Raw genomic sequence first — 26,735 nt, 5'->3', positions numbered from 1 at the left:
TTCTAATGTTTATTAGCTCAGGATCAAAAACATTTTTTGAGGGCTTTGAAAGTCATACTAAGCAGTCCTTTTCTAATCCTTCAGTAGAACTGATAGTTCTAAAGATTGTGAATAGTATGAAGTTATATGAATTATAGCAGAGCCCACATGACTTTCTGTAACTAGACAAGCATGTTTTCCTTCTATAAAAATTTGTAGGGAGGTAGTATATAGCATGATAGTTAGGAGCATAGAAATCAGACCGACCTAGTTTGGCCAATTACTAGCCATTAACAATTCATATTAGGTATGGCTGGGAATAATCAGTTAACCATAATGTCACCTTCCCCAACATTTATTAGATAAACAGTAATTTATAGCAGCATTTTTGTTAATCCTCCTCAAGGCTATTTTCCCCCCCATTTTTTTTAGAGAGTAGAAGGGAGGGAGGGAGAGAAACATCGGTGCGAGCAACACATCGGTTGTTTGCCTCCCAGCCACACTCCGACTGAGGCCATGGATCAAGCTTGCAACCCAACATGCCCTTGACCAAGAATCGAACCCAAGACCCTTCAGTGCGCAAGCAGATGCTCTAACCACTGAGCAATGCTGGCCATATAGGGTTATACCAGTATTTTTATGTGGTTATTACATTTGTTTCATCTTGACTATGATGAGGAAAACAATTCGGTATACTATGAGTATAGTTTGCATTTTTCTTAGAGAAACTTTTATGGACTATCTTAAATTTGTTTAAAATATTTTAGTTCTAAATAGTGGATACAATGTATTCTTTTACATATTTAATTTTGATATTTTACTGTTTTTTAAACATTACCCTTAAAATGTTTTATAAATTAAAGAACGGAATAATATTTTGATGAAAATATGCTAATCAGTCTCTGATATATTACTCAGTTGTGTGGCTTACCAATTTATTTTCACTCTGTAGTGAGTTGACTACTTCTCCTGGTTTTAGGAGCTGTGGATTTAGATGCCTTAACAGATGAGAAGGAAAGAAAAGCCTTAGAAGGGATGATTAATAATTTTGGGCAAACTCCTTGTCAACTGTTAAAGGTAAGCCATAAAAGTTACTGATTATACAAAAAGTCTAGAAATTAATTGCTAAGGAGTTATACTACCAGTATTTTCAAGGATTTTGATTATTTAAAACCCTATATCAAAATTATTTAGAATTTGAGAAAAATATATTGTCCCTTAATAAAAAATAGATTTAAATGTTTGTTTCTGTTTTGAAATAACAAAATATCACAGTCAATCCACATATACAGTCAGTTACTCTTAAATCTCCAGGAGGCTTTTATTTATTCAGAAAGCCAATCACCTTATTTTGTTATTTCTGAGAAAGAAAATGATGAGGTTGAAGGCTCCCTGTTAGATGAGATACTACTCCCTCCTTTATTTTATTTTATTTTTTTATTTTTTAAAAATACATTTTTAGCCCTGATCGGTTTAGCTCAGTGGATAAGAGCGTCAGCCTGTGGCCCGAAAGGTCCCAGGTTCGATTCTGGTCAAGGGCATGTACCTTGCTTGTGGGCACATCCCCAGTAGGGGGTGTGCAGGAGGCAGCTGATCGATGTTTCTCCCATCGATGTTTCTAACTCTATCCTTCTCCCTTTCTCTCTCTGTAAAAAAATCAAATTATATTTTTAAAAAGTACATTTTTATTGATTTCAAAGAGGAAGGGAGAGGGAGAAAAATAGAAACATCAATGATGAGAGAGAATCATTGATCAGCTGCCTCCTACACGACCCCTGCTGGGGATCGAGCCCGCAACCCAGGCATATGCCCTTGACCGGAATCAAACCCGCGACCCTTCAGTCTGCAGGCCAATGCTGTATCCACTGAGCCAAACCAGCCAGGGCCCTCCTTTATTTTAATTAAATACCAGTTAGGTTATGTCATTAAAACAGTCCTTATATTGGGACTTGGTCTATGTATAAGACTTTTTAGTAGCTGACATCTGCCCAAAAAGGGCACTTAACCAGCCCTAGCCCAAACCCAGTCCTGAAACTCAAATTATCCTATCTAATAAAAGAGTAATATGCAAATTGACCATACCTCTGCTACACCCACAAGCCATGCCCACCAGCCAATCAGGAGCGAGTATGCAAATTAACCCCACCAAGATGGCTGCGGCCACAGAGCAAGCAGGAGGGTTGGGTTTCCCTGGCAATGGAGGAAGCCAAGCTTCCTGCACACCCTGGCCAGCCCAAGCCTCCACTCAAGACTACAAAGTTTCAATTATAGAAGATAAATAAATCCCAACAAAAATGGCTGGGGCCATGGAGCGAGCAGGAGGCTTGGCTCCGCTCAAGGCTACAAAGTTTCAATTATAGAATATAAATAAATCCCAGATACCAGGGCCTCCGATTGGGTGGCCGGGGGGCGTGGCCAGCCTGCTAACTACCACAGGCCCCTCGCCCAGGCCACCCCACGTCCCAAGGGAACTCCCACCCTGATCCGGGACACCCTTCAGGGCAAACCAGCTGGCCCCCACCCGTGCACCAGGCCTCTATCCTATCTAATAAAAGAGTAATATGCAAATTGATCATCACTCCAACACACAAGATGGCTGCCCCATGTGGATATAAGATGGCCGCCACAAGATGTCCAGCAGGGGAGGGCAGTTGAGAGGGACCAGGTCTTCAAGGGAGGACAGTTGTGGGTGATCAGGCCTGCAGGGGAGGGTAGTTGGGAGAGACCAGGCCTGCAAGGGAGGGCAGTTGGGGGCGATCAAGCCTGCAGGAGAGGGCAGTTAGGGGTGACCAGGCCTGTAGGGGAGGGCAGTTAGGGCAAACAGGCTGGCAGGGGAGCAATTAGGCATCAGTCAGGCTGGCAGGGGAGTGGTTAGGGGGTGATCAGGCTGGTAGGCAGAAGCGGTTAGGGGCAATCAGGATGGCAGGCAGGTGAGCAGTTGGGAACCAGCAGTCCTGGATTGTGAGAAGGATGTCCGACTGCCCGTTTAGGCCCGATCCTAAACGGGCAGTCAGACATCCCTTGAGGGGTCCCAGATTGGAGAGGGTGCAGGCTAGGCTGAGGGACAAACACACCCCCCCCCATTCACGAATTTCATGCACCGGGCCTCTAGTAGAATATAAAACATGTAACTATTACTATATATCTTTTCCCATACTAGTATCTGAAGTTAAATTGTCTTTCTGATTGCGTACAGCTTTGGATTCATAGAAGTTAATCCAGTGTTAGTTTTCAAAGATGTCTTGTTCTTTGTTAATATATGAATTTAGAAATGAGGAATACACAATAATATACTTAATTTTTAAATTTGAATTTAGAGGAAGAGGAAGAGGGAGAAACATTGATGTGAGAGAGAAACATTGATCTATTGCCTTCCATATGCACCGTGACCAGGGATTGAATCCTGGGTATGTGCCCTGACCTGGAATCAAACCAACCACCTTTTGGTGTACAGGATGATGCTCAAACCAACTGAGCCACACTGGCCATGGTACAATAATATACTATTTATTATGTCTTTTTATTTTTTAATGCAAGCACAGTGCTATGTGATTTACCCAACTCTCACAATAAATATCTAATTATTCTCATTTTTCAGATGGTGAAGTCAGGTCTCAGATAAAATAATACCTAGCTTACAACACCTTAGAGAAATCAGATAGTTTTTACAAGTTTACACAACTAGAATGTGACTCTACCATGCCATATTTCTTCTGAATTTAAGCTGGAAGCTCCCTTGAACAAAATCTCTTTTTCATGTTCTTTGGGCTGTTATTATATCCTAATTTTGACACTTTCTTCCTTAGTTTTATATAAATTTTTTGCCTCACTATATTATCTACACTGATAAAAGAAAAAGATGCAAATTGACTGTACCTTTGCAATGCCCACCAGCCAATCAGGAGTAAGTATGCAAATTAACCCAACAAAGATGGTGGGTTAATTTGCATGTGCAGGCACTGAGCAGCCGGGGCAGGACGCTTGCCTCGTCACCATGGCGACAATGCAGGCGTTCCTCACCACCCTAGACGCTCTGGGCCTCTGGGCAGTGTGGGAAGGTGGAAAGGCGGCTCTGGGCTGGAGCACAGTCGGAAAGGCGGCTCCGGCTTGAGCGAAAGCGGTGCTGCCATCCAGGGGAAGGAAGGCCCATTCTTGTATGAATCTTCGTGCATCGGGCCTCTAGTAAACATATAAAAGCAGCAACCTTCTCTTCATTATTTTGTATCTTTCTGATATATGTTATGTGTGCAGTAAATGTTCATTGAATTGAAATCTCCAGTTACTACAACAATAGTGGTCTAAACTCTGGCTGATTGATGTACTTTTGTTTTTTCAATTTTCAGACTAAATTTTATAATGGCTATTATTCCTTAGCAACAGTTTATTTAAAGCCTCCAACATTGATTTTTACATAATAGTCATATTTAAAGTCAGTGCTTTATTCTTTACCTGTTGATTGAAACAGAAGGCAAAAGTAACAATAAAACAGAACACTTCATTGGGCTTTGAAATAGATTCTTTAATGTTTTTGCACCATTAATTTTTTTAAAATAAGAGGAGTGCTAATTTGTCTTTATTACTTTACGAAAATGACACAAAAATCAACCTTTTTTAAAAAAAATAAAGTGAATAATTGAGAGTTAAGTATTGAAGTACCTATAGCTGTCACATCTATTACCTATAACCTAATATTTTGTGATGGAGATAGAAGAATCCCTTTTAGATAAAATTTTATTCTGCATTTTAACTGTGCCTTTAGAATGTTAACTTGATTTGTCATTTTCTTTTTATTTATAAAGATAATACTGTTCTATGTCTCTTACATTAACCTTAAAAAAGAATTTTTTTTGAAAAGAAATGCAGTAATATCTATAAATTGATTCTGATAGTATTGACATTTTTACCTTATTTCAGGAATTAAAGATTCGCCCATATTATAATTTTTGTTTTTGAATAATGCATTTAATTTTACCAAAATTTAGGAAGACAGAGATAAAAAACAAGTATATGTAATCCAATATAGAAATAAGTGCTAAATAAAATATCAAATAAAGTGCTCAGGAAAATAATATGAGAATAATTAATTCTGACTTAGATATCTAGGGAGATACCTGTAAGAAAAACTTTAAAGTAGAAGCAGAGTTTTCTAGAAATGAAGATGGTAGGAACTCTACTGAGGGAGCAGTCTGAGCAATGACCTGGAATTACATACCATAGTGCATGGTATGTAATCTATTATAGCTAGAGCCCAGTATGTCTGGAGGAATACAGTGAGAGATGTTTTAATATAATTATGAAATTATTTTTCCTTAAAATTATTTTAAAGGAACCACACCCTCCTAGATTATCAGCAGAGGAAGCAATGCAGAAGCAGACCAAAACCGAGACTTCAACCCTAAACCTATTTCAACACCTCTCTGAACTCAAGTCATTTTTTATAGAGGTAATATCCAACTTGGTAATGTCAAAGAGTTTTCTCTGTGAATTCTATACACCTCAGTGTTCCTTTTACTCTTCAATGTAGGGAGTGGATTATAATATTTAATCCAAAGTAGTAAATAATTCTGAATGATCTGATCTTGGATTTTTAAAACAATCTTATTGAAAGCTTTTGTTTGCTTCTGAATGGTAGTCTGAACTGTTCCTCTTGGCTTGTTTTTTCTATTTCACATTTTCCTGGCAAGGAAGAATAAATACTTTAAATTGCTCTTTCTGTCAATTGAGATGATGATAGAGGGAGTGTAAAATAACTCTTAATTATAATGTCTGCTCATGTATAAAATATGGACTAATAAGTCAGATTTTTAATTGCTAATATCAGGAGTAGTCGGGTAAAACAAGATAATGATGTAATTGAAAGATTTCCTTCAAATTTAAATGTTTAAATATACATACTAAATTACTTTGAATAATTCAGAATGTGGTTATGAAATGCATTTGTACCTATGAATTTGGATAGGACAGGTAATAGTAAATCTTTTTTTTTAAATTACTTTATTGATTAAGGTATCACATATTTGTCATCACCCCCCCTCCCTTTCCCCTCCCAAACCCCCCACACGCATGCCCCCCTCCCCCTGTTGTCCGTGATCACTGGTTAGGCTCATATGCAAGCACACAAGTCCTTTGGTTGATCTATCATCTCCCTTGTCCCCACCCTCCCCTACCTTCCCTCTGAGGTCTGACAGTCTGATCAATGCTGTTCTTGTTCTTCAGTCTATGTTGTTCATCTTTTCCCCTAGATGAGTGAGCTCATGTGATACTAGGAATACACTTATAGGAACCGAAAATGAGACAAGCAATAATGGTTATGGTGAAGGCAAATGAATCAGTCTATAGTGAGTTTCTTTCTAGGCCAACAGTTCTTTTGAGTCCCGATTTCTATGTCCAACAGTTGTTTATGTGTTCATAACAGCAATGATATTTCAGCTCTGGATGGTGGACAAATGGTGGTATTGCAGGTCCGACCCTCTCTGGTTTGGTCCTGGGCAATCTGCAGTGACGCACATCTGCTGACTGCTAGTATGGCAAGGCATGGTCAGTGTCTTCCATCTCTGGACTGTTTCTCTTCTGACTTCATGGCTGGAGCACTCCTATAAGAATCGTTCAGAGATGTATATAGAAAAAGCAGTAACTTGCATGTAATACAGCAGAGGTTGGTAAACTTCTTAAAGGGCCGCATAATAGACTCTGGCTATGTTCCTTGAAATTTACATCTAAAGGAACAGCAGAGGACAAATATGTGACACCTTAATCAATAAAGAAATTTAAAAAATAAATAAATAAAGGAACAGCAGAGTAGTGGAATACAAGAAGGTGATGAGTTTCAGAAGTTACAAGTATGCCATTAAAATATGGTATATAATATCTTTCCTACATTTAAATTAAATATATTTTAATAGAGTAAAATACTGTATCACAGGGTTCATACTTATTTACAGAAACAGTTTTCAATCGTTAGTGCCTAATAAAGATAAACAGAATCAGCCACTAAACCTCTCTCCTGTATTTTTTAGGGAATTAGTGATGGTATTCCACTAATAAAGGCCATTGTCCCCAAAAATCAGCCTCGTTCTTTTATGTCTCAAGGCAGTCCTGAGTTACTGGTAAGTAGATTTATACCTTTTGCACATTGCCATATATATATCTTATTACAACTTACCAAAATAATGAGAAAGTGAAAAAAAAAATTTAAAGCCTTTAAAAAAAAAAGAGATAGAAAATTTTTATAGAATTTGACCAAGTATAGAAATGAATTTTTCATTTTTTATATAGCTTTTATTTTAAGTAGTTTCTATAATTTTAAAGTTTATCTGGAATAATAAATATGTGAAAATATGAGAAAATTTTGTATGAGAAAAATATGGTGTAACATCTTAGGTATTAAAATTTATCATTCAGCAGTAATAATTATAAAAATGAGAAGTAATACAGAATTGATTATGGTTTACTTGCAGCACATGCTAGTGAGTGCTTTAAATGAATTTTGTCAATTAGTCCACCTGAATATCCTGTAGGATGAGTAGTAGTAGTATTTTTCTTCTACAGATGAGAAATTAAAACTCGGAAGTAACTTGCTCAAAGTCACAGAGCTAGCAAGTAAGGGATCTGGGACCCTGGCATGTGTACCAAACCTAGGTCTGGCTTACTCCAATTTTGTCACTTAGAAATTATAAAAATGGAGTACAGCAGAGTGAACAGTAGAGATTCCAGAATTAGACCTGTTTTTCTAATTATGCATATTATATGTTTACTCAGAAAAAACAAGTTTGTGAAAGATACAAAAATAATAATAGTATTTTTTGAGTGGTAGAATTCTTGTGAATTTTCAGATTTAATACCTGTATTTTTTTTAAAGGTATCTGATTTTCCTTTTTGGTAATCTCCTACTTTTATAATCATAGGGGAGAAAAGCTTTTCATTTAAAAAAATATATATATTGTTATTTATTTCAGAGAGGGAGAGAGAGATAGAAACATCAGTGATGAAAGAGAATCATTGATTGGCTGCCTGCCTCCTGCACGCCCCCAACTGGGGACTGAGCTGCAACCTAGGCATGTGCCCTTGACCGGAATCGAACCTGGGACCCTTCAGTCCACAGACCAACACTCTATCCACTGAACCAAACCAGCTAGGGCAAAAATATTTTCATTTTTAAAAGAAAATGTTCACTTTGACTATGAGATCTTAACAATTCATCATAAGTTCTATTTCTGATTATATCATGTGAGCATTTGGTTATTCTCTGTTGCTTTCTTTAATCTTTCATTTAATTTTCCTCTTCATATGTTCTTTTTCTAGATAACAGTGAGCATGAATTATGTTATTGGAACCCATGGATGGCTGCCTTATGACAGAAACATTTCTAATTACTTTACATTTTTCAAGGATCAAACTGTGACAAATCCAAAGTAAGTAAATGAACATTTAAATAAATCAGGTATAATACTTATTGCCTAGAAAAACAACTAGCTTGATTGATTGGTTTTATTTTTAAAGTAATATTGTATACATCCAGATTTTCTTTCCTCTCTCCTTTTCTCCTCTATCGTTTATTTCTTCCTCTCTTCCTTCCCTCCTTTCTATCTTTCCTTTTTCCCTTCCCCTGACTTGACACCAGCTTAAAGACTAAATAATTTTTATCACACCATTATGGAAGCACAAATAATTGGGAATAGTTTTTAGGCTTAATTGTAATTATTTTTATTGTTCAATTTTACCTCAATATGTTTTGTGTAATAAGACTTTATTATTTACCTTAGTTATCTTTTAAAATATTCAAAGGTTACATTCTAAGTTCAGTTGAATTCTCCCTTACTCTTGAGTTATTTTAGCTATATGTTTATTAGGGTCAATGTCTTTTCCTTCTTATCCCACATAGGACTTAGTACTATTTTGCTTTGCCCAAAGTATACCGTCAGTAAATTAATACTGAATAATAAAGGTTTAGAGCTGAATGAAGGGTCAGAATTGGCCCTCATTATCCATAACACACACTGAAGTATAATCACTTCTTTGTGTCTTTCTGCAGAATTTAGATTGACTAAGGGCACAGGTATTTCAGTGGGAAACAGATAAAACCCATATGCTTTCTTTGGTTGGAATGGAAAATGATCTTCATGGGTATTTATTGTTGAATACATATTTATCTTTTTGTGTTAGTAGATCCTAGTTACAGTTATTTCTGACTTTCCTGATCTTATCTTTATACAGGGGTGGACAAAAGTAGGTTTACTGTTGTGAGTACATAAAACACAGGCAGAGTTTATTCTTGTTTTATTTTTAATTATATTATGTATTATAACTGTAAACCTACTTTTATCAAACCTGTACTCTGAGGCTACTATTTACAAAATTGACAATCAAACCTGTACTCTGAGGCTACTATTTAAAAAATTGGCTTTGAAAAGCAAGATTTAAATCTTTTTGACACCTTTACCAATTTCAATTTATTTATGCTTAATCCTTGAGGCTTTGTTATATAAAATTTTATTTTGTGAAAAGTATAAATAAAGTAAGATTAATGTATTTTCTGAAAGTCTTAATCATTTATTAATAGACATTTCAAATTGAAGATTGAACAGACATTTTTTATTTCTTTTTTAGAGATGTTAAAAAAAAATAGTTAAGTCTAAGTGATCTTTAAAGGAAAAGTCTAATATTTAATTGTGTTTACAGAACTCAGCGTAGTCTGAATGGTCCTTTTGCTCCAGGGCTGGAGATCACTTCTAAGCTATTTATAGTGTCACATGATTCGAAGTTGCTTTTCAGTGCTGGACACTGGGATAATAGCATTCAAGTGATGTCACTTACAAAAGGCAAAATTATTTCACACAATATCAGACATATGGGTAAGCATTAACATTTTTCTCCCCCAACCCCAAAATGTCTCTATTTTTTCTAACTATAAAAGGAAAAAAAAAAAGTAGTACATACTTATTAGAAAAAAACATTACATTTTACCTTTGAAGCTGAGTGTACTTTTTGATAGAGCAGTGTTATGTATATTGTATGCTTTCTTTAAGAGTATCTAATATATTTTGGGTATATTAACCACCATATAAATTAAATACAGCTTTATAGTATCTTAAAGATGTTAGGCTAAAGTCTTTTCTTTAAAATTTGTTGATAGAAATATGAATTTTAAGACAAAATGGTAAGAAAAAAATATGTCATAGTTGAATAGTACATCAACTGTCCTATTACTTTGTTAATAGTGAAACATGAAAGAGGTAAAATGGTTGAATGTTCTTTAACCTGGTACTTCTTAGTGTCTTAGTGTTCAATATAAGTATAAAATGAGTAGATTTTCCCCTAATAAACCTAATAGGAAAGGGAATAGAGTCTGCTATTAATTTTGTACCAATGACTTCTAAGATATCACTGAGCTCAGATTTTTACAATTTAGGAAAGAATGTATTTTATATTGAGAATCTATGGTATAATACAGTGATGGCGAACCTATGACATGCGTGTCAGCACTGACATGCGTAGCCATTTCTGATGACACGTGGCCGCTGAGGCACCGCATGCCGAGGATGAAACATTTGCGAAATAATGTTTTTTCCTCAAAGTGACACACTACCCAAGTTATGCTCAGTTTTTTGGCGAAGTTTGACACACCAAGCTCAAAAGGTTGCCCATCACTGGTGTAATATGTACTATGTTGGTTAAGGTCACATATTGTATAGGATTACAGTTCCAAATGAGAATAGGTGAATGGGGATGAGAGAGCAGAGAAACATATCAAAATTTACTGGGGCTTCATTTCAAGCTAACAGACCTGCTGCCATTTCCCTGCCCTATGTCTACACTTCACCCTCAAAGAAGGGTGGCCACAAAGAAAGCTCTCTCGTATGTGATTTTAATACTGCTGCCTTTCTGTGTCACTCTTCCCGATGCTTTCCCAAAGCCAGTTCTATATTTCTCCATTAGAGCAACTGATTTAGTAATAGTTTGAGCATAAACTAAAATTGCCTATTCCGTTCCAGCAAAACCAAGCAATTTAATTTAACTTTTTTATTTTTTCTTGCAGATATTGTGACTTGTTTAGCTACAGATTACTGTGGAATACATTTGATTTCTGGTTCTAGAGATACTACATGTATGATATGGCAAATAACACAACAGGTAGTTACACATTTAAATACTCTGTTTAGGTCAGAGTTTCACCCTGGGAATGCTGTTGAAATGTTCTAATAGAATAGTGAATTGTTCTCTGGCATTGAAGGGTTATTTGAGCTCCTTTGTATTCTTTTGCCCTCATTCTGACCTGTCCTAAATCACTAAGTTTTCTCCTATGTTTATTGTCTGATTCTTTACCTTTTATCCCCTATTATTTTCCAAATACTCCCAAAGAGGACATACAGATGGCCAATAGATATATGAAAAAAATGCTCATAGTCACTAACCATAAGAGAGATGCAAACTAAAACCACAATGAGACATAACCTCAACACCTGCAAAAATGGCTACCTACCATTAATAAATCAACAAACAAGCGCTGGCGAGGATATGGAGAAAAGGGAACTCTAGTGCACTGTTGGGGGAAAACAGTATGAATTTCCTTTAAAAATTAAAAATTGAACTGCCTTTTGACCCAGAGATCCCACTTCTTGGAATATATCCTAAGAATTCCAAAATACCAATCAGAAAGAATATATGCACCCCTGTGTGCATAGCAGCATTATTCACAATAGCCAAGATCTGGAAACCTAAGTGTTTAAATCTAACTTAAATCTAATAGCCTAAGTGTCCATTAATTGATGAGTGGATAAAAAAGCTGTGGTGCATTTATACAATAGAATACTACATGGCTGTCAAAAGGAAGGAACTCTTAACCTTCTGCAACAGCATGGATTGGCCTGGAGATTATTAAGCAAAATAAGTCGCTCAGAGAGAGACAAATAACCATATGATGTCACTTACATGTGGATTCTAATGAACAAAATAAACTGATGAACAAAACAGAGCCTGATTCATGGATACATGGTACAGACTGACAGAAGTCAGAGGGGAGTGGGTGGGATGGACTGGATGAAAGAACGTGAAGAGAGTAGCCAAAGAACATATATGCATAGCCCATGGACACACACAACAGTGTGGTGAGGACCAGAGGGAGGGGAGGGCGAGTCTGGGTAGAGATGTACAAAGGGGGGTAAAATGGGGGACATCTGTAATAGTGTCAACAATAAAAAAAAGAATATTGATTCAATAAAATAAAACTCCAGAAATTAAATTATAAAATATCATTTCAAGATAAAAAGGGAACTTGCAAAAGAATCAAACTGAGATCCAAACCAATGCCATTACAAATATACTAAATCCAAAGCAGAAATAGTAAGGATCAGATTTGATGTGACTAAAAATAATCTTAGCATGGAAGATAGAATTAATGTAAAAAACAAAATAATTAAAGCTATTAGATAAAGAGTGATTACTATTTAAATCAGCAAAGTCAACATAAAGATAATTGATGTTCCTAAATAGGTACTCAAATTAATGAAAAAGAGAAAGTGTTGAGAAATATAATAGAAAACATTTCTTTGAAGTGAAGGGAGAATAAACTTGTAGAAAAGGGCAAACAATATACCTGTTAAAATTAATCCAAAATAATCAACTTTGAAACTATTCAGATTTCAACTTTTGAGCTACCAAATACTGAGAGTAATTTTCGAACCCAAGGAGAAACAACAATGAGTAATGTGAACACAATCAGTGGTTAGAACTAGTTGCAATGTTAGTTTGTAATTAGACAGTTTAAATACAACATAAAATCTTTTATTTTTAAAAAAATATATTTTATTGATTTTTTACAGAGAGGAAGAGAGAGGGATAGAGAGTTAGAAACATCGATGAGAGAGAAACATCGATCAGCTGCCTCTTGCACACCCCCTACTGGGGATGTGCCCACAACCAAGGTACATGCCCTTGACCGGAATCAAACCTGGGACCCTTGAGTCCGCAGGCCGATGCTCTATCCACTGAGCCAAACCGGTTTCGGCCTACAACATAAAATCTTTTAGTAGGAAGTAGTCTACAAGGCAATTACCTTTGCTTTTCTGTTTTAATATTAGGGAGGTGTTCCTGTGGGTTTAGCATCTAAACCCTTTCAGATTCTTTATGGACACACTGATGAGGTATTGAGTGTCGGCATCAGCACTGAGCTTGACATGGCAGTGTCAGGATCAAGGGTAAGATTTCACCTTTAAGAAATGCTAATTTTTCTGTATATAATATTTGTTTAATCCTTATCCATGGATATGTTTTTTAATTGATTTTAGAGAGAGAGAGGAAGGGGAAGAGAGAGAGAGAGAGAGAGAGAGAGAGAGAGAGAGAGAGAGAGAGAGAGAGATCGATGTGAGAGAGAAACATTGATCTGTTGCCTCCCATATACACCCCACAGGAGATGGAACCTATTATCTGGGTATGTGCCCTGACCAGGAATTGAACCTCACCCTTTTGGTATACAGAATGATGTTCCAAACAACTGAGCAACCTGGCCAGGGGTAGAGCAATATTTATATTTAATTTTTTTGTAGGGGAATTGATAAAAGTATAGAACTTTTTTATTATGTGTAGGACTTTGCAAAACTAGAAAACTGCAGAAAGAACAAACTTAAAGAGACAATTTCATTTTGGGAATTTACTTATTCTTATTATTGAAGAATAATAGGGCATTTTATGAAATTTTAAGATGGGAATTTTTCCTCAAGTACTTGGTGGAATAATCACTTTCTCGGTTCCTTTCCCATATTTATCCAGTCTACTTTCTTTTTTCTTTTCTTTTTTCTATTTTGGTGTCTTTTTTCTTTTTCTTTTTCATTTTCTAATATTTTCTTTGTGTAGGATGGCACTGTGCTTATACATACTGTTCAGAAAGGTCAGTACCTGAGGACTTTACGACCACCTTGTGAGAGTTCTCTGCTCCTGACCATTCCCAATTTGGCCATATCCTGGGAAGGACATATTGTCATCTACTCCAGCATTGAAGAAAAGACCACCCTCAAGGTATCTGCCAGTTTCATGCAATAGGGCTTGACTATAAGCTTGTTTTTTTCCTTCCCACATTATATATATGAAACATTTTGAGGGAGGAAAGAAAACCATATTTTAAAAAGAATGTGTTTTCCTTTCATCATTCAATTTGTTCATTCCTTATAATTACCTTACCCTATCACAATCTTGGCCTTATGTTTGTATTTTGTTTTAGGGATTTCTACTGGCCTACATAATATATTATTTCAAAAATAATTTCTGGTTATGTAATAATTTCTTATTGCCAAGGCAGGGTATAAATATACAAACCATGAATTTTATATGTTTACTTGCAGTGATAAAGCTTTTTAAAAAATTAAGAGAATCTATTTGTTTTGTTTTAAGAATGTAGAGGGTTTTTTTTTGTTTGTTTGTTTTTTACTGGATGAGGTTTTAATTCTTTTGAAGGAGTAAGAGTTCTTAGTATTTATTTACTTGGCAGTCTGATTTGAAATCACTTGAGTAATATTGTCTACACACTTTCTCTTAAAATATAACCATGTGTTTATTCCAATATTTTAAACCTAATAATCATTCTGTTATATAGTTTTAATTAACAGTATTAAAATTCAGTTTTAAATTGAGATAATTAAATTTTCTTTATCTAATCTTTGCAGGATAAGAATGCATTGCATCTGTTTTCTGTAAATGGAAAGTGTCTAGGATCTCAACTCCTGAAGGAACAAGTATCAGATATATGCATAATTGGAGAACACATTGTCATGGGTAGTTTACAAGGGTTTCTGTCAATAAGAGATCTCCACAGGTAAATAATAAGAATTATTGAAGTGAAAATCATTACTCTAAGGTTTCTAATATTTTGGTTTATAGTTTATTCTGAACATGTTTTTTTTTAGTAACTATGAAAAAAATGAAGCTAATTTATTTCTGGATTAGTAAATTATAGATGTGCATTTTTTTAAATGTAAAAATTTTATGCTATGTATATTTTACCACAATTAAAAAATTTTTTTAATAGCCCGGAAGTGCCAACCCTGGATTATAGATTTGGAAATTTGTCCAATTACAGTTTGAATTTTCACAAACTAAAGTTAGGGCTTTTAAAAATATTTTTTAAATTGTGGTAAAACTAAAGTATTTTAAAGGCTAATGTGTCTGTTTATGATTAAGTGTGGATAAAATTGGTGGAGAATCTTATTATTTAATGCAGTGAAGGAGAAGGAAATTTGAATAGTGGATATGTTTTATGTTTCCTATATGCTCACATATTCTTTTTTCTCTTTATAAAGAAACTTATTGTGGCTTATTTATATTCCTCAAACTGTTTTGGCCTTTCCAAAAACCGTTTTTTCTAAATTATTTCCTGATCCAAGATGTTCTGTCTTACTGCATTCAATCAGAATTACTTCTATAACCAACATCTCTTTTCTGTTTTTGTATTTCCCTTCTCATTTTTATCTTTCTTCTGTGGTAGAGCACTCCAATAGTATTGTTCCAACATTTTGTTTCACAACCTTACTTTCAGGGCATTTTTAAGAAAATTCCAAATTAGAAAAATCAATGGGCTATTTTAGCAGGTTAGTGTAGAAAATATTCATTACATCATAAGGTTCCTTATTCTCTAATTATAAAAGTTGTGAATTTTTCCTAATGGTTTATTATATTTCATATGAAATTTTAAATATGTATTATTTTATCATACTATATTTATATGTTTTACATATTATATCTTTTAAGGTAAAGTAAATAGACCAATTTTATTGACCTTATCCCCCCCACATATATTTTTTGAGCTTTTACCCATCTTATTCAACTTTAACTTGTTAATCAGCAAGATAAACACCATTTAATAAGAGCTCATATATATGGTTAGAAGAAAAACAGATGTTGAAAATAAAGAAAAGATCTCTTTAGTATTTTAAGTGATGCTATAAATGTGGACCCTTGTGTGAGGCACTCAGACTTTCTGAACCTAAATCCCACATCTCTAAAATTAAAATACAGAACTAGATTATCATTAAGTTAACTTCCAGGTATAAAATTCTAAGGATCTATTATATATCCATGTATTTATGTGTGTTTTTTTATTTCTCTTTTAGTTTGAATCCCAGCGTCACCCCATTATCCATGAGAATGCCTATCCATTGTGTTTCTGTAACCAAAGAATATAGCCATATTCTGGTAGGATTAGAAGATGGCAAATTGATTATAGTGGGTGTTGGCAAGCCAGCTGAGGTAAAACCTAGTCAAAAATTTCATTTGCCGTAATTTGGGGGATTTCTTTGGTTCTTTTTCATTCCAACTGAATCAAAAATATCTGTTATAGTCCTAGCTGGTTTGGCTCAGTGGATAGAGCATTGGCCTGCAGACTGAAGTGTCCCAGGTTCGATTCTGGTCAAGGACACGTGCCCGGTTGTGGGCTCGATTCTTAGTTGGGGGTGTGCAGGAGGTAGCTGATCAATGATTCTCTGTCATCATTGATGTTTCTATCTCTCTCTCCCTCTCCTTCTCTGAAATCAATTTAAATATATATACTAGTATATATATATGGATAAACAAATTTTAAAAATGTAATTTTTCAAAGGGCAATAAAAAAGGGGTTAAAATTAGTAGTATTCACGAGTGTTGCTTATTATATGGTTGAAAGCACACATTTGGCAATTTTCATCTGTCACTCTATATGAATAAGAAATTTGTTTTATTCTCTATCTTTCCTCCCTTAATAATAGTTGTTCTTCATTTCTCTGGATTATTTTAAACAGATGCGTTCAGGTCAGCTCTCTCGAAAATTGTGGGGATCTAGCAAGCGACTCAGCCAGATTTCATCTGGAGAAACTGAATATAATACTCAAGATTCCAACTGATTGTTATTTCCATCTTCTCTCATGGGTAACTGAAACTCAATTTACTGCTTTGTCACTTTAACCACATCTACCAACTATCGGAAATTTTTCAGGGTTTTATCCCTGAAAATTACTTAGGGATTACCAAAATTTGGTATGGTATGTGTATAAAAATGTCTGTTGTATTATTATTCACGTTAAAAATTTCTGGTTAACATTATTCTTTTTAACTAATTCTTGGCCCGCACTATGATAGATTTTAGAAAATTTACTTTATTATATTTAGTGCTCTATTCTAATGATCATTAGTCCATTTTGAAAAACAAACTTCTAAAAATTAAGAAGTTATATTTTAATATGCTTATTATTCTAAACAGCAATATTTAAGGTATATCTAATAAAAGTACAAATAAGACGGTTGAAAGACATGGCTTTTAATATATTCTTTAATCACTTTTTTATTTACTGACCACCATATTTTAAAAAAAATCAATTTACTTGGATCTCCTGATTGGAAGTAATATTTTAAAGGTATTTGTTGCATACTGGTATTTTCGTAACTCAGTATAAATTCCAGATTTTCCTGATAAGTTGAAAATAAGTCTATTGAAACTGGTACATTGGTTCATTCCACTACTACTAAGCACATCACTAGTAAAATTTTATTGAAATGTATTCTTAAATAATAAAGGTTGAGTAGGAATAAGAGAAACTAGAGATACAAAATGCTGATTATGATTTTGACAGTTGAGTCCTTACTGTAGAAACATTTGCAGCACAATTTATATCTTCAAAGTTCAAAATTTCTTGACTTTTTCTTTACTAAGTGAATACTCCGTTTTCCCCTGATAATTAGAAGAGTTAGCAATAATACCCAAATATATTACATTTCTCAGTAGGTCTTCCACGTGATAGATGAATGAATGGAAAAGACATGTATAACTTAAACTAATCATTTAGATATAGTAATTTTTAAAGATACACATTTCTATTTCATGTTATGTGTAACTTTTAGAATTACAGTTATTTTTATTATGCATAGCTAAATGTTACATTATGCTTTATTTAAGATTTTATAGTAAAAGGTTGATAGATTTATTTTGGAATTCCAAAAGAATGTTAAACCTAGTGCTTTTATAAGGTCATCTCTTGAGTTAGATCAGAGAGCTTTTACAACTCTGAGTGTCCTTAATTTGAGATTCTATGGGTTTGGGTGCATTTATGAGATTGTGCAAAAATTTTTTGTGTTAATTGTATTTTTTTCAGGAATGAATGGTTGCATCACTTTCTTAAAGGGGTCTGTGGTCAGGAGAAAAAAAGAATATTTTCTACACTAATAGCTTCTTAAAATAAGAATATTCTTTTTCATTCCACAAATCATAGATTTCCTTATAGCCAATTGTCATCTCAATTGAATCTTTAAAAAGTTTTCCCTTAGCAGTTCTTCTCTCCTGATGCCCACAGTATCTAATACCCTTTTTTTATAACTCTGTGAGTGCGTAAAAATTTATAAGAAGTAAAGGATTCTGTGTAGGGAAGCTTTTTGCGTAGATTTTATCTGAGTCTCGACTAATAAAAGGTTGTGTACTCGAATAATTTCTTCCTAATTATTTTAACTCCTGTTTTATTCAGTAAAAAACAGTGCTGTTTGAGGTAAATAACACTGAAATAAATTGGTGCAGCAACTGTAAAATAGAACATATGTAAATGTAAAGGTTTCCTTTTTGAGGAATTTTGGGTGAAAATGTCTCAAAATAAGTCAATTGAGATAATTGATGTTTTTTGATATTTATTACTTCCATTAGTTTATTTCATTCTATTTTAATTTTTATCTTACATTTTTATGCGGTTTCAAGTTAGCAGAACTAATATGATTGCTTTTTGGTATTTTAAATGTTGATCTATAAAAAAAACTTTCTAAATTAACACTTAAAATTGTTCTTCTACTTATTTATCCAAATATTTTGGTATAAGGATGTCTTCTTTACTTTTAAGGTCATTTAATACTGGTTTTGAAAATTATTTTAGGTGCTTATAAGTTACAAAAAGTTTAATTTAGATTACCAAGGGAAAATTTCTAAGTTTGTTTTTTTACTTTGCTGTTTTTTAGATGGAGGGACTGAACAAGCAGTACTCATTTTATAGCACAATTAGGCAACTTTGTTCACAGTAAAATAGATGTCCTACTTACACTGACAAATGTGCAGAGCAGTGGAATTATACTTTATATTACTCTGTCCAAAAAGTAAAAACCCAAAATGTAGAATTTTGAAGTAAATCTTTGAGAATACTAGCAACAGTCTGGAGGAACAGAACTTAAAGGATATCTATTAAAATAAGCAAATATAGTAGAACCATTGGTTGAATAATATATTTGTCCTTTAAACAGTTTAGTCCAGTGAATTAAAAATCACTAGATAATCCTAGCTGGTTTGGCTCAGTGGATAGAGCATCGGCCTGCGGATAGAAGGGTCCCAGGTTCGATTCTGGTCAAGGGCACATGCCCAGGTTGCGGGCTCCATCCCCAGTAGGGGGTGTGCAGGAGGCAGCCGATCAATGATTCTCTTTCATCATTGATGTTTATCTCTCCCTTTCCCTTCCTCTCTGAAATCAATAAATATATATTTTTAAAAAAACAAAATCACTAGATAATCACTGGAAAGACGTACTTTGGGAGATACTGGTGTATTTAGATGCTATCCATATAAATTATTTCTATATTGTATAGTGGGAGATATTAATAATATCATTAGAATGGACTAACAGGTGGACATTTCAGTTAATGAATATATCTCAACCTGGCTGTTATAAAGTCTACAGAACTTTTCATTTGCTTTTGTTTCTTGATACTTGATAATGGTAATGATGGAAATAAAATTCTCAGCATCCTATTGATGTGAGATTTATAGTAAGATGATGATTTTACTTTTAGAAAGTGAGGTTAGGTATGAAAACATATAACTGTGCTCACTTAGGGAATAAAAAAGCTATATAAACCCTTTTCCAATTCTCCTCAATTAGTATTTTCATTTTCTTAAAATTGGAGGAGAGAAGATAAAATAATACACCCCTTTTCAACTATCCCCAGTTAGTATTTTGTCATTTGCTTAGTTAAAATTAGAGGAGAGAAGATAAAATAGACCATTACTTGAAAATTAGGAAAGTATATGAAAATGAAGCTTGGCCAGTTGGTTTAAAATATTTTAAGTGTGGACCATGGCTGATTGTTCAGTTCGTTAGAGTGTTGTCATGATATGCCAAGGTTGTAGATTTGATGCCTGATCAGGGCACATACAAGAATCAACCAATGAATGCATAAATAAATGGAACAACAAATTCTCTCTCTCTCTCTCTCTCTCTCTCTCTCTCTCTCTCTCTCTCTCTCTCTCTCTCTCTCATCTCTCTCTAATAATTAAAAATATTGTAAGCATGTGAAGCTCATGTTAGCTATGAATAAGTTTCTATGTATTGATTTTCTTGAGGTCACAGAGCTTTTTTGTAGGATACATACTTTTGTAGGAGATAAAATGCCAATTATTCATTTGTCATTAGCAAGGAACATTAGTAAAGCTTTTTTTTTCCCTATGTAAAGCATATAAATCTTCTTAAAGAGCTGTTATTAAAAATCAGTTTTATGCTTCTGCAGGAATAAGTGTGTTCTCATACTTAATTAGGATTTAGAATTGAAAGTTGAATCTTAACCTAAGATTTTTTTAGATATTGCTTGAGTAAGATAGGCAAAGAAAATTTTAACTTGAATACCAGAATTCTATTTATTTTCCCTTAAGTATATTTTATATTGTCACTACTGAAGAAATCACTAATGGAAGTCTTTTAATTGAATTTAAAGAGGTAAACTCCTTTTAGATATTTATATTGAAAAATGAGTAGCATTGTCTATATCACCTTTCCAAGGAAAGATGCAAGTTTATGGGATATACTAGAGGCCAGTTGCATGAAGATTTGTGCAAGAATAGGCCGTCCTTCCCCTGGCTTCGCTCCCGGCCTCCCGAGAGCCTGCAGGTCCTCGCTCCTGGCCATCCAGGAGCCTGCAGATCCTCGCTGCCAACTGCCCGGGAGCCTGCAGGTTCTCTCTCCCAGCGGAGCACCGCTCCTGTAGCTCCCTCCACCCCCCGCGTTCCCCCTCACAGCAGGCGTCCCGCCCCACCTGACCACTTTGCGCCTGTGTATGCAAATTAACCCGCCATCTTTGTTGGGTTCATTGCATCCCCACTCCTGATTGGCTTATGGTCATCACGGAGGTATGGTCAATTTGCATATTTCTCTTTTATTAGTGTAGATTATATAAAAATTAAATACTATCTTATAATATGTAATAGTATAGGTTGGGTGAAGGTTGGTCTTTTCAAATACATCATTAAACTTGTCTTCCATAAGTAAGTTTTTAAACCAGTCTTTAGGTTAGAGTTTTTGAGTGACATAAGAAATGAAATACATTATTTTTCTTTTCTAAATCTAATCTGTTTTCCTTTATCAGCTAGACACATAGCTTGTCCTAATTACTGTTTCTCTCATCACCTGAAACTGTTCATTCCAAGTAAGTGACCAGTCTTAAGCATTTTTATCACTCTCTCAAGAAATCAATTCTCATTATTCTTTTTGCCTAATTCATTTATCATATATACTCAACATTTGATTTGTTTAAACTTGACCACATGTATAACATTGTTTTGGAGAGTTTTCCTTCATCAGAGTCCTGGTAGTACTTTTTCTGATGACATTAGGCAGTGGCAATTTATTGTTATATGTCATCATTTCAGTATTATTAAAATGTTGGCCACAACCTTACTTCTTTAATTTGAATCTAGCATTTTCTAGGCCAGTGTTTGTTTTCTTTTCTTTTCTTTTTTTTTGTTTTGTTTTGTTTTGTTAATCCTCACTAAGGATATTTTTCCCATTGATTTTCAGAGAGAGTGGAAGGGAGTGGGAAGAGAGAGAGAGAGTGGTGAGAGAGGCACATCAATTGGTTGCCTCCTGCAAGGGTATCGAACCTGCAACCCAGGAAATCATACCCGGGAACCAAACCTGGGACCCTCCAGTGCACAGGCCAATGCTCTAACCACGGAGAAACACCGGTTAGGGCTCTTTTTCTTTAGTTCTCACCCAAGGATATACTTTTATTGATTTTTAGAGAGAAAAACATCAATCCATTGCCTCCTGTGCGTGCCTTAGCTGGGGATCAAACTCACAACCCAGATATGTGCCCTGACTGGAAATAGAACCTGCAACCTTTTGGTGTATGGGATGACATTCCAATCAACTGAGCTTTTTTTTTTTTTTTTTTTTTTAATATGTTTGTATTGATTTTTAGAGGGAGTGAGAGGGATAGAGTGAAAAATATTGATTGGCTGTCTTCTGCACACCCCCTACTAAGGATTCAGCCACAACCTGGCCATGTGCCCTGACCCGGAATCCAGCCTGTGACCTCTTGGTTCATGGGTCCATGCTCAACCACCTAGCCACATTGGCCTGATTAGGCCACTGTTTCTTAATTGAGATTGCAAATCAGACTTATTGAGGTTTTATAAATGTACAGAAATCTTGGCACTACTCTGGACTTTCTGAATGACTTTACTTGATCTTGATATAAAATAATGTCTCAGGATTATATTAAATCTTAAAATACTTTATTCTATAGAAATTCATTCATTTTTATAAATCAGATACAATATTCACAGGCTTATTTGAGAATAGTTTTAATCATTATCCTTAAATGAGACATTTTTTCTAGAATTTTCTTGGAATGGGTTTTTTGTATTGCATGCTATAGAAACAACTAAATTTCCTTTTTAGTTGCATTATTATTATAAGCCCTCTTCAGACCTTTCATATTTGAAACTTGTAACTAATAGTTGCCCTCAAAAGTATGCTTGCTTTTTATTCCTAGTGGCTGTCAGTGAATATTTGCATATTTGAATTACGTAACATTTTAAAGTTTTAATAAAAAGCGTGAGTGACAAAATAAAATTAGATCTCTGTAACCTTGAAGCTCTAGTAAGCAATAGAATTTTCCTAATTAAAAAGCATTGATAAAGTCCTTCCACATCTGATGACTTTGGCAGGTATAGCTTCTATATGGAAATAATTTTTAATTTTTCAAATGTAAAGTCCTAGTATTACAGAAAATAAAGCATTAAAATTTAAGATATTTTGACCTGTAGTGGAAATGATTCCATTTTCTACATTAATAATATAAGGCCATCCTTAATTATGGGATTTAAGTTATTTTCTTCAATATAAGAAGCTTGTGTAAAAGTGGTTATGTTATCAAATATTTTTCTGGTACGTTATAGTAATTCTTCAAGACACATCTTGTATTATCTCACATTTGTCATATGTGAGTGATTTCTAAATACATGGCAGGATTTTGATCTATGAAACCAATGTTTTATTGAAAAAAGACAGATATAACTGTATTTACTTTTGTCTTAATGTCTATAATCTTATGAACTGAAAATACAAAGGAATAGAACAAGTAGAAATTCACTAATTCAACTTGTTTTCCATGGTATAGTTTTAATATGTTTCCTTGAAAATTTATTTTGCAAATATTATCATAATGATAATAACCAAAATTTTGTCACTGAAAGAAAGAATTACCCATTCATTTTTCACAGTTGACTGTTAGTGAAATTTTGTGTGTGTGTGTGTGTGTGTTTTCACTTAAAATATAGCTGTCTCTTTATTTTAATTTATAACTATTTTTGAGTATAGAAAGTGATTAACTATTTGTAATATTTTTCAATGTCATGTTGTAATTTGAGAATAGAAGAGGTTAGGATTTAGCTGAAGATGGAAAATAAAATTATATTTTGATTAAAATCTAACTTTTTAAAAAAGTCTTAATCAAATTGGACCTTTAAAATTTTTATTTTGGTAATAACATATTTCAATTTAATTTGTATTAAAATTAGAGGTTCTCTGGTAGCCAGTGTACTAATTATTGTTAAAATGCTATTTTTAAAAATATATATTTTATTGATTTTTTACAGAGAGGAAGGGAGAGGGATAGAGAGCTAGAAACATCGATGAGAGAGAATCATCGACCAGCTGCCTCCTGCACACCCCTACCAGGGATGTGCCCACAGCCAATGTACATGCCCTTGACCGGAATCGAACCTGGGACCTTTCAGTCTGCAGACCGACGCTCTATCCATTGAGCCAAACCGGTTTCGGCAAAATGCTATTTTTGATGTTCCTTCTCTTGGAAATATTTTGCAATATTCTATTAGTAATGCATTTGAAGATTTAGTGGGCTCACCTACAAATTCAACAGGTACTTTTGCATTTTGAAGGGAAAAATTTATCTGTGATAGACATTATTTTGCTCTTCAGGATGTTAAAATTAAATTATATTAATGAACGCTTTAGAAACTGGTTCTGGTAAGGAAATACCAGTTGTCAGACCTAACTGAAAAGAATTTCAACCTCTTAGTTTCTTATTTAGGGATTACAGAGAATAACTATTTCTTCCTTTGGGATTTTGATTGCTTTTCTTAGATAACTTTTAAATTATTTAATTATAATAGTTTCTATACTTTTCCCAAAATTATGGCATATTATAGTAGATCTTACTGTTTAAAATCTTTTCTATTTTAGACTTTTTTCTTATTCAGTTCTATTACTGCTTTCTGTGATTCATAAATACCATAACCAAATTTTTTGTGTGCTACTGTTTGTTTTATAGTTAGCTTTACATAAGAAAAATTGTTGGTAAATTATAGGGTGGGTCTCTTCTCTTCAGAAACTCCTAACAGGTATGGCTTTTCTTCCCCCAACTGTTTGCTTTTAAAGACTTGGAGGAAAATTTTTGCAAAAAGTAATCAGGGAGCTAGCCAGTCATTTTCTGCCAGATGTATTGTTGTATAAGTGCATCCATTAAGACAGAAAATTATCAAACAAATTATTTTTCTTTTATGTCAGTTTTTTGGGACCCAGATTAAATGGAAGCATTTCAGTGTTATCACAGACAGTGATAGTGACTTGAATATGTGTGTGTATATACATCATGCACACAGCCATTTCAGAGGAGGATAACTGAAAATCTGAAATTACATTTTAAAAAACTTGCAATTTGTGCTGCTACTTAAATATTTAATTAATAAAGTTATATAGTTAGCATAAAAGTTCCTTCTAATTTTTCTACTGGAATGGACCATGGTAAAAAATATTAACCCTTATTTATATCTAATTATTGACTGTGCAAACTGTGACTCAATGAGTATTTGTATGCCAAAAAAGGTTTTAAAGTGGAGAAAGTTTTAAACATAATAAAGATGTGTAAATAATTTTGATTAATAGTCTCATTATAATGAAGTTACTGTTAATTTGGTGCAATACATTCTTCCCTTCCTCATCCTTTTAAATTTAAATATATAAGATGTATGTTTTGTTTTGTTACATCAAGTGCTGTTTTAAAATTTTTCAGTGTGTATATGAGCTAATGTTTTATTTGTTTCTGTATAGTATGATTGAAGATAATAATTGAAAATTTTGCACTTTTTTTTAGTCCTTTGGAAATTTGTATTCTAAAAGTTTTTAAGAATGTACATTTATTTTGTATATAGTTAGCTTTGTACATGAAAATGGATTTGAATCAAATTAAAAAATGATGTTACTTTCTTCAATTGATTTGTAATTCTCAATTCATAAAGTCTTGTCTTAACCTTGGTTAAGTTATTTGAGTAGACAAGGAATTGAATACAGTATTTGTTAAGCAGCAAATTGATCGCTGCTTCTTTCTCTTGTGAGCAGAATTTCTTCTGTAGTCCTGTGTGCATTAGATAAATGTTACATTAAATGACAAGTTTTTGTCATATGTAACAACAAATATAAAACCTTTAAAAAATATATATGTTTTTATTGATTTTTTAGAGAGAGAGGAAGGGAGAGAGAGAAAGGGATAGAAACATCAAGGAGAAACATCAAACAGCTGCCTCCTGCATGCCCCCTGCTAGGGATTGAGCCAGCAACCCTAGCTTGTGCCCTGACCAGGAGTCAACTGATGACCTCTGAGTGCATGGGTCAACGATCAACCACTGAACACACCAGCTGGGCGGTATAAAGCTTTTAAAGCCACCTTTTGTTTTAAAGCCACCTCAGAAACATGGTTACATTTTTCCCCCCGGAAAATGTTCATAAGCCAGAAAATCTCCACTTGTAGTTAAACAACACTACATTAGATTGGTATTTTATTTTACTTTTATTTCTTTCACAATTAAAATGTTTTATTCATCAACTTTTGGTAGTCTAAGTGTTGACCTAATCTTTCTGTTTTTGATAAGGTTAATAGAACCTAATCTATAATAAGACAGAACCCAAGCTCTGTTTCAGGTTCTTGCTAGTACTTTTGTCTCTAGATCCAGAGTAGCAGGACAATAGAAATGAACATTAACCTTTTTCTAGTCTAGCACCATGTATGCACTGTTCTATACTTTAATTGAAGACACTTTGCTAGAATTGGAAACTTCCTGCATTAATTCATCTGGTAAAATTGCTCAGTCACTGGACAATCCAAGCCAAGTCAGTTAAAGGCTTAATTATGGCCACCTTGCTTTTATAATGTGAAATACATCCATAACACCATCCCAAGCATCAAATAAATGTGTTTGTTTTATACAGTAATACTAGAGCTTATATATTTTTCGCCATATATCATTCAGTTAATGATTAAATGATTTTTAAAAACATTTTACGAATTTTTTTACTTATTTTTAACTTTTTCCACTACTGAATTTTTAATAATTTTGAGTTTCTTCAATTCTTATAAAACTCTTTACCTATTTAGCATTTGGTGCCTTTTCAAAAGTTGCATCCATTCAAAGGTGATTCAATTGTAATTTTGCAGCGATTGGAAGAGTTAAGGGAAGGGTACAGAAAAATTATGAATTTTCA

At 33.9% G+C, this 26,735-nt stretch overlaps 1 protein-coding gene across 1 annotated transcript in view; it reads left to right on the top strand.

The window, feature by feature from the left end:
* NBEAL1 (neurobeachin like 1) overlaps window positions 1–21,337 on the top strand; it is a 117,243-nt gene extending 95,906 nt beyond the window's left edge. Inside the window, exons 46-57 of the mRNA XM_008146536.3 lie at window positions 959–1,056; window positions 5,306–5,422; window positions 6,996–7,085; window positions 8,281–8,390; window positions 9,658–9,830; window positions 11,015–11,109; window positions 13,056–13,172; window positions 13,828–13,989; window positions 14,634–14,782; window positions 16,077–16,212; window positions 16,740–16,866; window positions 21,319–21,337. Coding sequence (XP_008144758.2) covers window positions 959–1,056; window positions 5,306–5,422; window positions 6,996–7,085; window positions 8,281–8,390; window positions 9,658–9,830; window positions 11,015–11,109; window positions 13,056–13,172; window positions 13,828–13,989; window positions 14,634–14,782; window positions 16,077–16,212; window positions 16,740–16,841 — 1,349 coding nt within the window. The 3' untranslated portion in view covers window positions 16,842–16,866; window positions 21,319–21,337. The remainder of the gene's footprint in view (window positions 1–958; window positions 1,057–5,305; window positions 5,423–6,995; window positions 7,086–8,280; window positions 8,391–9,657; window positions 9,831–11,014; window positions 11,110–13,055; window positions 13,173–13,827; window positions 13,990–14,633; window positions 14,783–16,076; window positions 16,213–16,739; window positions 16,867–21,318) is intronic.
* The last annotated feature ends 5,398 nt before the right edge of the window (window positions 21,338–26,735 follow it).

Source organism: Eptesicus fuscus, chromosome 11, assembly GCF_027574615.1.
Source record: "Eptesicus fuscus isolate TK198812 chromosome 11, DD_ASM_mEF_20220401, whole genome shotgun sequence".
NCBI classification, from domain to species: Eukaryota; Metazoa; Chordata; class Mammalia; order Chiroptera; family Vespertilionidae; genus Eptesicus; species Eptesicus fuscus.
This window is presented reverse-complemented; position numbering and strand designations above follow the sequence as displayed.